The sequence below is a fragment of the Physeter macrocephalus genome, chromosome 21 (genome assembly GCF_002837175.3).
Source record: "Physeter macrocephalus isolate SW-GA chromosome 21, ASM283717v5, whole genome shotgun sequence".
NCBI classification, from domain to species: Eukaryota; Metazoa; Chordata; class Mammalia; order Artiodactyla; family Physeteridae; genus Physeter; species Physeter macrocephalus.
This window is the reverse complement of record NC_041234.1, coordinates 106930290-106947026: the sequence shown is the minus strand read 5'-3', so window position 1 is coordinate 106947026 and position 16737 is coordinate 106930290. Positions and strand designations below refer to the sequence as shown.

The 16737-nt window shown below is 40.5% G+C and overlaps 1 protein-coding gene across 1 annotated transcript in view; it reads right to left on the bottom strand.

Moving 5' to 3' along the window:
* The window catches only part of ADGRG4 (adhesion G protein-coupled receptor G4), a 115534-nt gene that overhangs the window by 57390 nt on the left and 41407 nt on the right, over positions 1–16737 (bottom strand). Inside the window, 4 exon segments of the mRNA XM_028482340.1 lie at positions 3625–3763; positions 9573–9735; positions 10980–11097; positions 11100–11210. Coding sequence (XP_028338141.1) covers positions 3625–3763; positions 9573–9735; positions 10980–11097; positions 11100–11210 — 531 coding nt within the window.

Below are 16737 nucleotides of genomic sequence, written 5' to 3'. Positions count from 1 at the left end.
GCAGCTGTGCAGGGAAAGGAAGTAAACCATTGCCCACTCTTCCACCTTCTGGTTCTAGGCTCCAGCTGTACCTATTTCACTTCTGAACCTTTACAGAAGCAGTGTCCTCTGCCTGAAACACTCCTCCCTCCTTGTCCTCACCCTTTTTCATCTTCTAGCTGGTACTCAACCTTGGGTCTCAGCTGCTGCCTCTTCTACAGTTGGCCTTTCCTGAGCTCCCACACGGGGGTAGGTGCCATCCCCGTGCTTCCAGAGCCCCTGCGCCATATTGTACTTGCCTCGTGCTTTGTCCCTCTCCCTGAGGGCTGCCCACTAGTGGAGGGGTGGAAGAGGAGGCATGTGTTTTCCAGGAGTGGTGTCTTATCAGCGATCTTTAAGGCAGTATGCTGTAATGACAGTTAAGATTTTGATTAAAAGATGTTAGAAGAAGCAGTGTGAAAGCAGGGCTGTGAGACTCAGAACTTGGGGGTGGGGATGGGATGTAGTTAAACGGTGGCATCTCTTGTAAGTGCTTACTCCCCCAAAACGGTAGCCCAGGTCCCAGCCTCAGGTCACTCCCTTCCATGTGAGAACCTCCCCCCCGCCATCCAACACCGCACAAGACGCATAGTAGGAATTTAATAACTATTTCCTAACTGAATAAATAACTGGGTGAATATTGAATAAATTGTGTCACCTCCAGCAGATAACTGGGTGAATAAATGAATAAATTGTGTCACCTCCAGCAGGTCCCTTCTCCTCTCTGGGTCTCAATATCCTCACTGGTAAAATGAGGAGATGGGACATGATGAATTATAAGGACCCTTCCGGTTCTGAAATTGATGGTAGGCTACTTCTAATCCTCCTTCATCTAGCACTATGACGTCTGAAGGCTAATTTTGGCCAAGATCTTTAATCTCTTTCAGTGGAAGGTGTTAGTGAATAAAAATGACTTATTAGGTGTGAAATCTATGCAAAACAGGTTTATCTTTTATTCTACAACACAAGCACAGCTCTCTGAAGAAAGAAGAGAAACTAAGACTAAAATAATGGCATCTGAGATGATACAGAGAAATTACAAGCTTACCAAAAGGGTCTGAGTGCTATGAACCACATTCTTAATTTTTATTAAAATTATTTGTTCATTAACTGGCCTGTCCTGGGTCCAACCTATTATTTCCATTAAGAAAAGGTCTAATAAATATATAGCTACTGAAAACCTGTTGGGTACCTAGCCTTGTGCTAGGTGCCATGAAAATAAAACATGCCTGAGCCATGACGTATGCCACAACCTCCTTGGGAACACCAATCTAGAAGCTAGGCAGAGGTGTAAGACAAGAATACAAGCAGGGGGGTGAGGAGGAGAGCAGGGACTCATGAACTCCAGGCAAACTTCCTGGGTGGAATTTGAGCTAAGCCCACAGGAACAAATAGAATTTAGATAGAGGGGGAGCAGTTACAGAATTCCAGGAGAACTGAGCATCATACAGACATAGCTAGAGATAATATGTTATATTTGAGTTGGTACGTGGTATGTTTAAGCTGGCTCAGTACAACCTCCCCCAAAATAACTCTGTGAAAATTTGATCATTAGAAATTCATTTCTTTGGATAGCATCCTTAGAAAATGCAAACACACCCAGGTATTAATGTATGAAGCACTTAAATACTTGAACTTTGGAGTCAGACATCCTGGGTTTGATTCCTAGCTATGCCACTTCCTAGCTGTGTGACCTTGGACAAAACTACTTAACTTCTCTGTCTTAGTCTGTTAGGGCTGCTATAACAAAGTCCAGATTAAGTGGCTTATAAACAACAGAAATTTATTTCTCACAGTTCTGGAGGCTGAAAGTCCAAGATCAAGATGCCTACATGGTTGGGTTCTAGTGAAGGCTTGCTTTCTGGTTGATAGATGGCACCTTCTTGCTGTGTCCTCACATGGTGGAAAGGGTAAGGGTGCTCTCTGGGGCCTCTTTTATAAGGGCATAATTCCCATTCATGAGGGCCCCAGACTCATGACCTAATCACCGCCCAAACGACCCACTTGCTAATACCAACACCTTGGGGGTTAGGATTTCAACACACGAATTTTGAGGGGACACAAACATTCAGATCACAGCACTCTTTGAGTCTTGGTTTCTTGTGAGAAGTAGATGAGATATTAAGTGTAAATAATAACCATTAATAGCGATCATCAACAACGTCATGCAGGAGCTTCCCTGGTGGCGCAGTGGTCAAGAATCCGCCTGCCAACGCAGGGGACACGGGTTCGAGCCCTGGTCCGGGAAGATCCCACATGCCGCGGAGCAACTAAGCCCGTGCGCCACAACTCCTGAGCCTGCGGTCTGGAGCCCGTGAGCCACAGCTACTGAAGCCCGCACTCCTAGAGGCTGTGCTCCGCAGCAAGAGAAGCCACCGCAATGAGAAGCCTGCGTGCCGCAAAGAAGAGTAGCCCTCGCTCGTCACAACTAGAGAAAGCCTGCGCACAGCAACATAGACCCAATGCAGCCAAAAGTAAATAAATAAAATAAATAAATTTTAAAAGCAAACAAAAACAAAAAAAAGTCATGCAAACACTGCTGTCTTCTCAACAGCAAGATGAGACAGAGCAGGCTGAAGAAATGGGCTTTTTGTTAGGCAGAGACCCAAAATAGGCAAATAATAAAATCAATGCAAACACTTATATGGTGTTAATTATGTGCCAGGCAATATTCTAAGCATTTTATATGTATTAACTCTTTTAACCCTTCAACAGCCCAGTGAGGTACTACTGTTCCCCTGTTTTACATAGGAGGAAACAAAGGCACTGGGGCTCGAGAAACTTGCCCACAAGTTCACACGGGTAGACAGTGGCATAGCCACCTTTAAATTCTGCTTCAGGCCCCAGGGTCCATGTCGTTAACCTCCACATCGTACTGCCTCTCTGTTTTAATACGGGTGAGGACTGTAGCCCTTAGAGAAGGTTCTGTGGAGGTGGTAGGAAAGAGCAACAATGTCTGTAGTCAAGAGCCTGCTGGATACAACTCAGCTTCAAATAAATTGGCCCAAGAGATGGGCATGTTGGCTTTGCGGAGCCAGGGGAGATTTGGGAGGGAAGCACCGACAAGCCGAAATGGCATTTCATCAGGAGAACTTGCTGTTCTTTTCTGGTTTTGAAACATCTTGAGGCCTCCGTTTGGTTACCAGATAATCCTTAAGGTCCCTTCCAAAGCTGAGAAGCTGTGAAAATGAAAAACTGGGAGACATCATTAAAGTAGACATTGAGGGCTTCCCTGGTGGCGCAGTGGTTGAGAGTCCGCCTGCCGATGCAGGGGACACGGGTTCGCGCCCCGGTCCGGGAAGATCCCACATGCCGCGGAGCGGCTGGGCCCGTGAGCCATGGCCGCCGAGCCTGCGCATCCGGAGCCTGTGCTCCGCAACGGGAGAGGCCACAGCAGTGAGAGACCCGCGTACCGCAAAAAAAAAAAAAAAAAAGTAGTAAAGTAGACATTGATTCATGTTGAGAGCCAGGGGTTGTGCTGGGAGTCTTGTGGAATAAATCAGAGAGCATATTCGAAAATAAACAGAACATCATGGAAATAGCAAGAGTTCCTAATTACAGTGAGTCACCATATGGCAGTTCATGACAGTTACCAGAGGCAAGAACTTACCTTAAAGAGTGAAGTTTGGCCAAAAAAATTAAATAAGATGGTGTGTAAGTTGCTAAGAGGAATTCTCTCCCTCAGTGATTTAGGTAAGTATATGGAGGCCAAAACCCTCCCCAGAGGGACTTCGTCTAGGGAAATCTGCCAAGAAAAGCCAGGAAATGAAAACTGGAGTCATCACCCATCAGCTTGAAATCTTGCCCACCTCCCGCCCTACCCCCAGCCTCAGCCCCGGATGATCACACGGAGGGCTGAAGGGTGGGAACTAGCTCCACCAGCTATGCGACACCTTTTACACACACGCGTACACTCAGATCACAGGCCAGGATGTGACCCGGGGGCACACAGACCCAGGCACACACACACACACACACACACACCCCTTTTCCTTTCTCAACCTATCCTTGCTTCTCTGTCTTTGATCTGCTTCCACCTGGGTATTCACAGAGGTGGAAAGAGGAATGACAAATAAGGTGATTTGTCATTATTCTCAGAAATAAAGGCCAGTCTTCAAAAGCAGGCCACTTTCTCCCATACAGTTCTGAGAGTGGGGAAAAAAATAACAGAAAAGAACCCAACACAATAACATTAAGATGACTTCCCTGGTGGTCCAGCGTGTAAGACTTCGCACTCCCAATGCAGGGGACCTGGGTTCAATCCCTGGTTGGGGAAATCCCACATGCCGCAACTAAGACCCGGCACAGCCAAAATAAATAAACTAATTAATTTTTTAAAATGTCATTAGGCACTTGTCTCACAGTTTATTGAGCAATGCTTTTCTTAAAAAGTGGGGCAGGGGACTTCCCTGGTGGTCTAGTGGTTAAGACTCTGCGCTTCCCAACCTAAGTGTCCATTGACAGATGAATGGATAAAGAAGATGTGGCACATATATACAATGGAATATTACTCAGCCATGAAAAGAAACGAAATTGAGTTATTTGTAGTGAGGTGGATGGATCTAGAGTCTGTCATACAGAGTGAAGTAAGTCAGAAAGAGAAAAACAAATACCGTATGCTAACACATATATATGGAATCTAAAAAAAAAAAAAAATGTATATGTATAGCTGATTCACTTTGTTATAAAGCAGAAACTAACACACCATTGTAAAGCAATTATACTCCAATAAAGATGTTAAAAAAAAGAAATTTGGGAATGTTATGAACAACTTTTGCCAATAAACTTTATAAGCTAACTGAAATAAATTCTTAGAAAAATGTAACTAACCAAAACAGACACAAGATGAATAGAACATCGGAATGGCTCCATGTCCATTAAATAAATTGGATTTGTTATCAAAATACTTCCCATAAAGAAATTCCAGAACCAGAGAGTTTCCTAGTGAACCCTATCGAGCGTTTAATGAAGAAATAACACCAATGTTACACAAACTCTTTCTGAAAGAGTTTTGTAAAGTAGACAAAACCCCAATCTAAAGCCTGATAAAGCAATTAGAAAAAAAAAATTTCAGAGCAACATCCTTCATGAATATAATTGCAAAAATACTTAAAACATTAGCAAGTTGAAAATACCAATATGTAAAAATGATAATACATCATGACCAGTAGGGTTTCTTCCAGGAATACAAGATTGGTTTAACATCCTAAAATTAATTAATTCACCATATTAGAAGATAAAGGAGAAACGCCAAATGATTATTTCAAGAGATATAGAAAAAGCATTTAACAAAATTCAACAACCATTCACAATAAAATTTTTCAGCAAACTAGGAACAGAAGGTAACTTCCTCAATCAAATAAAGGGCATCTAAAAAACACAGCAAAACAAAACCATGGCTAATATTACAGTAATGGCAAAATAGTGAACACTTTTCTCCTGATATCAAGAACAAGACAAGGACGTCTACTTTAACTATTTTATTCAACATTTTATTGCAAGTACTAAAATCAAAATAAGGTCAAAAAGAGGAATAAAAGGAATAAAAATCAATAAGGAAGACATTAAACTGTCTCCATTGTCAGATGGCATTACACAGAAAGGCCTAAGGGATCTCTTAAACAACTACTACTACTAATAGGTGAGTTTAGCTAATTCATAGGATGCAAAATTTAGATAGATGATAGATGGATAGATAGATGCCAGATAGATGATAGATAGATAGATAGATAGATAGAGATAGGTGATAGATATACATACAGCATATCAATTTTATTTTCAAATGCTTGCAGCAAATAATTGGAAAATTAAATTTAAAAACAACTCCATCTGCAGCAGCATCAAAAAGCATAAAATATTCAGAATAAATTTAACAGAAGACATGCAATACCTCTCCACTTAAAACTACAAAACATTGCTGAGAGAAACTAAAATAAACCTGAATAAATGTTCCTGGATAAATGTTACAAGACTCACTATTACTAAGAAATCAATTCTCCCAAAATTGATCAATAGCTTCAACTCAATCCCAATAAATCTCGGCAAGTTTTTTGTACAAATTGATAAGCACATTTGAAAATTCACATGGACATGCAAAAGGCCTAGAATAACCACAGCAATCTTGAGAAAGAACAAAGTTGAAGGAATCACACTACCTGGCTTCAAGACTACAGGAATAAAGATAGTGTGATAATGGCATAAGAATCTATTGGGTTGGCCAAAAGTTTCCTTCGGTTTTAAAGTAGAAAAAAAAGACACATTTTTCATTTTCACCAAGAACTTTACTGAACAACATATTCACTGTTTTGTTCCACTACCTCCTGACATTTTTCAGGCAACTTCATAATTCCATCTTCCCAAAACTTTCTGTCTTTTTCAGCAAAGTCCTGTTCCAGGTGCCTTTTACAGTCTTCCAGGGAATTGAAATTTTTTCCATTAAGAGAATTTTGTAAAGACCAAAATAAATGGAACTCCGAAGGGGCAATGTCTGGTGAATACGGCGGATGAATCAGAACTTCCCAGGCAAGCTGTAACAGTTTTTGCCTGGTCATCAAAGAAACATGCGGTCTTGCGTTATCCTGATGGAAGATTATGCATTTTCTGTTGACTAATTCTGGATCCTTTTCGTTGAGTGCTGCTTTCAGTTGGTCTAGTTGGGAGCAGTAGTTGTTGGAATTAATCGTTTGGTTTTCCGGAAGGAGCTGATAATAGAGGACTCCCTTCCAATCCCACCATATACAGAACATCACCTTCTTTGGATGGAGACCGGCCTTTGGTGTGGTTGGTGGTGGTTCATGTCGCTTGCCCCACGATCTCTTCCGTTCCACATTACTGTACAGTATCCACTTTTCATTGCCCGGCACAATTTGTTTTAAAAACGGAACGTTTTCATTACATTTCAGTAAAGAATTGCATGCGGAAATGCGGTCAAGGTTTTTTTCGCTTAACTTATGTGGAACCCAAACATCAAAGCGATTCACATAACCAAGCTGGTGCAAATGATTTTCAACACTTGATTTGGGTATTTTGAGTATGTCGGCTATCTCCCGCGTGGTATAACGTTGATTGTTCTCAATTAATGTCTCGATTTGATCTCTATCAACTTCAACTGGTCTACCTGACTGTGGAGCATCGTCCAGCGAGAAATCTCCAACACAAAACTTCACAAACCACTTTTGACACGTTCAATCAGTCACAGCACCTTCTCCATACACTGCACAGATCTTTTTTTGCATTTCAGTTGCGTTTTTACCTTTCTTGAAATGATAAAGCATAATATGCTTAAAATGTTGCTTTTTTTCTTCCATCTTCAATATTAAAATGGCTTCACAGGGACTTCCCTGGTGGCGCAGTGGTTAAGAATCTGCCTGCCAATGCAGAGGACACGGGTTCAAGCCCTGGTCCGGGAAGATCCCACATGTTGTGGAGCAACTAAGCCTGTGCGCCACAACTACTGAGCCTACACTCTAGAGGTCGTGAGCCACAACTACTGAGCCCACGTGCCACAACTACTGAGCCCACGTGCCACAACCACTGAAGTCCGAGTGCCTAGAGCCCATGCTCCGCAACAAGAGAAGCCACCACAGTGAGAAGCCCGCACACCGCAAAGAAGAGTAGCCCCTGCTCGCCACAACTAGAGAAAGCCTGTGTGCAACAAGGAAGACCCAACACAGCCAAAAATAAATAATAAATAAATAAATTTATTTTAAAAAATGGCTTCACAAAATTTCACCAATTTTGATTTTTTTTTTAATGCACGCCGATATGACAGCTGTCACAGCACAATCTAACAACATTGTTTTGAATGAAGTTAAAGACAGTTAGGTGCTACTAGAGCCATCTTACGGAAAAGAACAAATGAACATTTTGGCCAACCCAATACAAAAAAATTAATGGAACCTAATAGAAAGCTCAGAAGTAAACTTACATTTACATGAGTATTTGATATTTTGTCAAAGGTGCCAAAGCAAGCCAATGGGGAAAGAAAAGTCTTCAATAAATGATGCTAGAATAACTGGATATCTATATGGGACAAAACTAACTCCAAACCATACACCACACCATACACAAAATTAAATTTGATTAATTAGGATTATAGTCCTAAACATAAAAACTAAAACCATAGATCTTTTAAAGGGAAGCATAGGAGAATATTTTCCTGAGCTGCCGGTAGGCAAAGATTTCTTAAACAAGTCATATATTGTTATTCATAAAAGAAAAATTCTGATAAATTATACCTCATCAAAATTAAAACTTATACTCATCAAAAGACAGCACTGAAGAAATGAATAAGTAAGCCACAAAGAAAATATTTTCAAAATGTATATCTGACTTGTATCCAGAACTTGCAAAATGTACTTACAACTCAATAAGAAGACAAACAACCCAATTGAAAAATGGGCAAAAGATTTTAACAGATACTTCACCAAAGAAGATATACAAAACGCCAATACAAAAATGAAAAATCACTCCACATCATTAACCACTTTAGAAAATGGTATGGTAGGTTCTTACAAATTTAAACATACATCTTATGAGCCAGCAATTCCATTTCTAGGTATTTACTCAAGATATATGAAAACATATGTCCACACAAAGACTTTTCCATGAATCTTCAATGAAGCCCTAAACATAATAGCCCCAAACTAGTAACAATCCAAACAATCTGTGGTATATCCATACAATGCAATATTATTCAGCAATAAAAAGAATAAACTATGGAAACAAAAGAATGAATCTCAAAAAAAAAATCCCATTATAGTACCTGGAAGAAGCCTTATACAAGACAGTATATATTATATGATTCATTTATAGAAAGTTCTAGAGCAGGCAAAACTATGGTTAAAAAAAATATCAGAACAGTGGCTGGCAATGGAAGTAGCAGTTGCAGGGATTGACTGGGAATGGGCACAAGGGGACTTTCAGGGATGATAGTAATGTTCTATATCTTGATAGGGGTTTGAGTTACACAGATGTACATATTTGTCAAAAATCAGAGAATGTATACTTCAAATTTATGCATTTCCCCGTATGTAAATTTTATAATTTTTTAACTATAAATTTAAAAATGCTGCTCTCCCAAATTGTTCTGAACATGGGTTGGTGGCCAAAGGCTGCGGTAGTGTGGAGTAGGGGAAAGGGCCCAGACTTTAAAGCCAGACAGACATAAATTTGACTCCTGGCTCAGCCATTAGGCTGTGTGTCTTTGGGCAAGTTATTTAACTTCTCTGTTTCCTCATCTGTACAGATAAAATAGTAGCACAATGCCCAACAAATAGTAAGTGCTCCATAAATGGCAGCTAATGATAAACTGACATTTGAGATGATTTGGGGCCACAGGGCCAAAGGTAGTATCACAGTACAGTTCATGGACACCATTCCAACCAAGATGTTGGCCTACTAAGGGTTATATATGAATCTCCCCTGGGATATTTGTATTTTATAAGATTCCCTGAAGGTTAAAAAAGTACCCCGTCTCCTTCCAAGGAGTAAATGAACGGACACTTGGAGCAGTGCTTGTTTGATTGGCTCTCAATACCCTGAGCTGCACTCACCTCAGGGTCTGTGCTTTCTTTGTAGGAGTGAATGCTGAAGGTCATGCCTTCAAATGTGTGGTCCACCCGCAGGAAAGCCAAAGCCAGCTTGGCCACCGTCAGATTTGCTGTCCTCCCGTGAAACTCCATCTTGTGACCAGCACGCTCAATTATCATCAGAATTCTGCAAGGACAGACAGATAGAGAAGAGCATCCCTAACTCTTTCATGTAAAACCCATCCTCCTTCCAAGATTTCCTCAATGTAAGACTTTTATTTGAGTTTTAATCACTATATTTGTATTGCTTAGAAATTAGTAGATAGTTTCTACTGTACAGCGAAGTGGAGTTCCCTGTGCTATACAGCAGATTCTCATTAGTTATCTATTTTATACATATTAGTGTACATATGTCAATCCCAATCTCCCAATTCATCCCACACCCCCTTTCCCTCCTTGGTGTCCATACGTTTGTTCTCTACGTCTGTGTCTCATAAAACAACTATATCCCAATAAAAAAAGTGAAATAAAGGGGTTTGTTAAAGGCAAAAAAAAAAAAAAAAAAGAAATTAGTAGATAAGAGCACACACTTTGGAGCCAGAGCAGCTGAAGTCTAAAGCTTAGCTCCTCTAATTTCTAACTGTGTGGGCAAATCAAATGACCTCATCGAGCTTCAGTCTCCTCACCTGCAAAGTCAATAATATGAGCTCCCATCTCAAAAGACTGTTTTAAAGTTTAAATGAAATTGTTATATGTAAAGCCAGATCCTGTAGGGCTTCATAGGCCAAGAAATTTGGATTTTAGTCTATATGTAGCAGAAAGTCACTGAGTGGTTTCAAAAGCAAGAGAATGACATGATCTGATATATGCAATAAAATATCATTCTGGTGACTTTGTAGAAGATAGACCATAGAGAGGCAAGAGCAGAGGCTGGGAGACCAGTTAAGAGGTTATTGTAGAAGGTCAGCTGAGAGAAATGGAGCTAGGAATAGGGTGGTTGTGGTGGCGACGGAGAGATGTAGATGGATTCCAGGAATATCTAAGGGATTAAAAAAAATCATGTCCAGTGCCTCGTACAAGACTTGGTTATTGATTGGCTGTGAGGTACACGGAGGTAACTAGTGTCCTTCTCAAGTTTTTTGCTTGAGCATTGGGTGGATGCATTTTATAGAAATGGGGAACATTGGGGGAGCACCAGGAAGGGGAAATAGATTGGATGTTTGGTTTGAGGTAACTATTTATTTGGAAAGTTGCTATCATTAAGGTTCAGTTAGAATTTGAATGCATTCTTTCACAATTGGGATTCCAGGAGGGTGACCCCATTGTATTATACCAACTGAGCTTTCAGTGCATAGCTACCTAACCTTTAAAATTGGTGATGACTGTATGCAAAGGAATTAATATTTTAAATATTTTGAAAACTTATTTTACCAAAGTATTAGTACTTATTCATTGCTTACTTCCTGCAGATCAGATGCTGAATTGTTTTGCTTTCCCAAAGCAGAATTAATTATTTGTAATATAGTCTGGGTTAGCTTCACACTTATTCACATTGTGAAATATCGGACACTTTCAAAACAATAATCTATGTTTCTTCTTCATCCAGAAGAGTTGATTCATTGATTAAATTTAAAATGTGCTCTGCAACATTGTTCGCATTCTCTGGGGAAAGAAAATTGAAACGTAAGACCTGCATTACCTAGTTTTGGGCCATTCTGTTCTGCTTCTTTCCCTTTAAAAAGTAAAGGCAGTGAAATGGAAATATATACCAAGTTAACAAAATTTGCAAAACGAAACGCTGGACCTTAATTTCTACAATCGATGGAGTCCCAGAAAGTAGCACATAAGTCAAATTTTTATTCATTAAATCCTTTTTTAAATACTCCCCCAGGGAAACCTTTCTTGTCACTAAAGATTATCTTGCAATTAGAGTCTAATTAAGTTAAGACTTTTGAGTATTGGATTGAGTTAAGTAGATCCCACCTGTACTCAAATATCACACTCAGTCTGTGTTTTCATAATCAAGGATGATGATTATGTTTTTCTGTCAAAAACCAGCAACACACAGAACAAAAGCAAATATGGACCACATAACAATAAAAAGCGACTTAGATTTTTCTAGAGAGTGAGAACAATAGATATGAACTCATCTACTTTTTTCTTCGCTTTTATTATGGAAATTTTAAAATATGCGCAAAAGTAGAGAGAATAGTATAAAGAATCCCCATGTGTCTCATGAATCACGTAGCTTCATTGACAAGGGTCAAGGAAGAGCTAATTTTATTTTATCTACAATCCCACCTACCTTCCCTCAACCCCAGATTATTTTAAAGCACCACCCAGACATCATATCATTTCATCCATGAATACTTCAGTATGCATCTCTAAACCAAAGGACCCTTGTTTGTCAAAACCACAATACCAGTATCATTTCTTTTAAAAGTTAACAATAATATTCAACATCATCAAATATTCAGTGTTCAAATGTCTTTATATCTCATAAATGCTTTTTTAAAATAGATTTTTGATTGGATCATCACCCACTGTTAAAGAGCTTCATTAAAGAAATACAAAACTAGGCAAAATTAGATTTTAGTTCGGTATAACTATATAAAGCTGGGCTCCCTTGTGGTGCCCTCCTAGCTTAAAACACTCACATTCAAGTCCAGTAATCAAAATATAATGGAAGGGCTTCCCTGGTGGCACAGTGGTTAAGCATCTGCCTGCCACAAGAGAGGCTGTGACAGTGAGAGGCCAGCGCACTGCGATGAAGAGTGGCCCCCGCTCGCCGCAACTAGAGAAAGCCCTCGCACAGAAACGAAGACCCAGCACAGCCAAAAATAAATAAAATTTATAAAAGAAATCCTGAATACTAAAAATAACTCAAAAAAAAAAAAAAAAAAAAAAAAAGAATCCGCCTGCCAATGCAGGGGACATGGCTTCAAGCCCTGGTCCAGGAAGATCCCACATGCTGCAGAGAAATTAAGCCCGTGCACCACAACTACTGAGCCCGTGCGCCACAACTGCTGAAGCCCGCGCACCTAGAGCCCGTGCTCCGCAACGAGAAGCCACCGCAATGAGAAGCCCGTGCACCGCAACGAAGAGTAGCCCCCGCTCACCGCAACTAGAGAAAGCCCGCGCGCAGCAAGGAAGACCCAACGCAGCCAAAAATAAATAAAATAAAATAAATTCATTAAAAAAAATTTTTAATATATAATGGAAAAGAATTGAAAAATACATTCTATTGAGAAAAATTTCAGAGAGATTACACTCATAACACACTTAACCCAAGTTACATTACAAATAACCAACTCTTTCTCTCTCTGTTTCTCCCTCTCTTTCAATGTCCTCCACAGTTGTCAGCATCTCCCCAAATCTCTCTCTCCTACCCCAAGCCTTCCACAACTTTATCCCCAACATAGCCCACACAGGCTATTTTTTTACTTCCTCCCCTTTTCCTCTCATTTCTTGCTTTATTGCCCCCATCCTTACAAATAACTCTCTGTCCTTGTCAATGTAAATTAAGCAATCTTCACTGAGATCCCCTCAATTTTCCCTCCTTAATCATAACCCCAATCTGCCCAACAGTGGCTTACATAGGAACTGAGGCAGCAGAGTTCTCTCCGAGATGGAAGGAAGGGAGAAGATTGAATAAGTTGAAATTACTTCAAAATTAATAATTTGTCCCTGTTACATCTATCTTCTCGTCAGTTAAAGAAACTGAGAAAACAATAAGACTAGGGATGAAAGAAAAATAGAGCATATGCTCATTCACAGATCTTTCTACTGCTCTTATTAGATTGTTCAGGCTTTGTTGTAAATGGGATAGCCAGAGCTGCCTACCTGGGTCATTATTCTTTGGGCTTCAGTGATGTGACTTCACTTCATGCAGTCCCTGCTATGGCAGAATGAAAGTAAACAACAGGCCAGTGGAAGACTAACTATATTGTGGAAAGTAACTACAGACTTTTCATCGGGAGTGGTATGGTTTTTAAGTAAAATCCAGGACAAATTACACTCATCGTGTAAAAATTCTAAGTCCCCAAGCAAAAGCAACAAAAGGAATCCTCCCTTATTAGCTGTAGAATAAATAATCTCCATTGCTTGAAACAGTTAAAATTAATCTGCCAGTAATTACAACAATCAAAACAATAACATCTGGGACTTTCCTGGCACTCCAGTTGTTAAGACTCCGCACTTCCACTGCAGGAGGCGCGGGTTTGATCTCTGGTCCAGGAACTAAGATCCCATACGCTTGCGAAGCCAAAAAAAGAAAAAAAAAACCAGTGACATCTGTTATTTATTGAGCAATTTCCATAAGCCAGTCTTCTAGTTATCTACCGCTGCATAACAAAAAACCCCAAAACTTAATGACTTAAGACGACAATTTGTTGTTATCTCTCATGGTTCTTTGTGTCGCTGACCTCAGCTGAGCACTTCTCATTTGGAGTCTCTCATGCAGGTGCAGTCAGATGGCAGCTGGGACTGGAGTCATCTGAAGGCTAGGCTGGGCTGGAAGTCCAAGATGGCTCCCTCACATGGCTCACAGTTGATGCTACCATGGACTGGTCTGTTGGGGTTGTTGTCATTTGGGGGTCCCTTGAGTCAGGTGAGGCTCCTCCTTACACATGGCCTCTCTCACTGGCTTAGGCTAAGTGGTACACTGGATCCAGTTTATGGTGTACTGGAGCCAGCTTGTATCAACACTTGAGAACCAACTCTTATTACACTTTCAGGAATTTTGTGAGCCATTATTAAAAGTTAAATTATATAAACTTATAATTAAATAAATTATATTAAAAATAATGCTGGTACTCAGAACTCATCACTTCCAAATTATTTTACTACATTTTAATAATCTATGCTCTTGTGACTGTTTATATCTACTGTATCCGTGCATCTCTTACCAACTTTATGTTCAGTGCTACATGTTGTAGTCTGTGTTCAGCCTTGGGAGGAGTATTACACCAAGGAAATCAGCATATACTACAAATTATTACCTTTTTTCTGTAGAGCTGGCTGTTAAACATTTTCCAGCACACAACTGTTTGGACTACTTATAGCATGGTGTCTGGTTTCTGAGAGGAAGAATCTCAAATGAGAGCGTATGAAGAGAAAGGAAGTGGAAGCTTCCAGTCTCCTTAAAAGTTAGTCCCGGGCTTCCCTGGTGGCGCAGTGGTTGCGCGTCCGCCTGCCGATGCAGGGGAACCGGGTTCGCGCCCCGGTCTGGGAGGATCCCACATGCCGCGGAGCGGCTGGGCCCGTGAGCCATGGCCAATGAGCCTGCGCGTCCGGAGCCTGTGCTCCGCAGCGGGAGAGGCCACAACAGAGGGAGGCCCGCATACCACAAAAAAAAAAAAAAAAAAAAAAAGTTAGTCCCATAACGGGCATAGTATCACTACGGCCCAATTCTATTGGGCTAAGCAGTCACAGGCTAGCCTTGATTCAACTCCCAGTTGACAAGGAGGGAATGAATTGATGGCGGCTGCTTTGGAGATGAGATACCATAGCAGGGCATTACATGTACATTTTTTTAATCTACTCATCACACTAACCCTGTGTGGAGGGTACTAATATTATCCCCTTTATACAGATTAAGAAATTAAGACACAGAGGTTCTAACCCAGAGTTTAATTCAGGCCTGCTTGATTCCAAAGCTAGTGTTCTTCAATATCACTTCCTACTACAGTGTCTGTGCCTTTGTCTCTTTTCTCCATGGTGTTGGGGGTTGGAACAGCTATACTTTGCAGGCCTTCTCCCTAACATCCTGTGAATTACACTGTTCTCTCTCAATCACACACTCTCCTGCCCTGATGGTGGGATGAACACAGACAGAAGACAGTTTTGTGAAAAGTTCTAGCCAACTTCAGAGCGTGATGCATCCTCCATATCTACAGAACTTTGAAATAAGTGTACTTTTTCTAACTGTGAAATTAAGCAGTTATGTGAATTGAGGATTTAAGTGGGGAACTGATGAGTTTTCTCCAACCAAGATATCTCATACTTGTCAGGAAGATCGAAAGCTAAAGAAAAATTGTTTCAACATGAATGCATTTTTCTTTCCTTAACTCTACTCATTTTTCATTAAGCTCCTACCTCACAAGGAGAAGAGAAGGATTCCTCCAAAGCTAATAAATGTGAAAGTTTATTTTTCAGTTATATACCTTACAGTCACCCTCTAACTGCTCTGTTTCTCTGCAGATTTTTTTAAATAAAGTGACTTCTGACAGTTAATTTTCTAAAAATCCCAACCCAATGCAATGCTTTTGTTGCTGTTATGGTTGTGTTTGTTAACTTTTTCTTCCACAGAGAAAATTCTATTAGCATGTCTAAGAAAAATGTGTCACTCAGAAGGAGGGAGGCCAGCAGGAAACACAGACCTCTCTGTCTTGCTGCCCACTCACTTCAAGCTGCAACACTCCCTCTTGCCCTGACTCATGATTTAATATCTAGAAATCATCAGAGTTGTGCTTGCTTTTCGAATTCCTCTAGATATTCCTTGGCAAGGATCTCGAATTTACATCTTCTGCAAAAAGACAAGACTCAAGTTCACTGCCTCAAGGCTCTTCGCTGGCTCTTTTGCAGGGCACTGGAATGGATGCATCTCAATTTCCAACTCTTCAGGATGGGAGGAACCCACTTTATGCAGTAGAGCTATGCCTGACAAGGTGTGTATAAACTGAAATTCTGTGAGGAAAACCTTTATGCATACTTAAAAAACACTGATAAGGAGAGGCAGGCCTTTCAGGATAGTGTTGTAAGGACAGGCTTGGGGAAAAGTTCACCAAGAGAGAGATGTATTGTGTTGGCCAAAATTAGCAGACAATCATTCAAAGTGTCTGGAGATTGATGGGAGATCTTACAGCAGATTGAGAAGCATTTATTCAAGAAAATCTACAGAAACTTGTTAAGTTCAGTGGGAGGCCATGGAGTTTGAGCTAGGAACTGCACCCATCCCCCACAGCTTTGCCTTGTGGAGGAATCGTTCCACTGGGCTACGCAGCCAAGTGGTACTCACCATCTCCCCCAGGTACCTGGGGTGGAAGAACTATTCTGAGTGGATGCAACAAAAAGAATAAAATACCTAGGAATAAACCTACCTAAGGAGACAAAAGACCTGTATGCAGAAAATTATAAGACACTGATGAAAGAAATGAAAGATGATACAAACAGATGGAGAGGTATACCA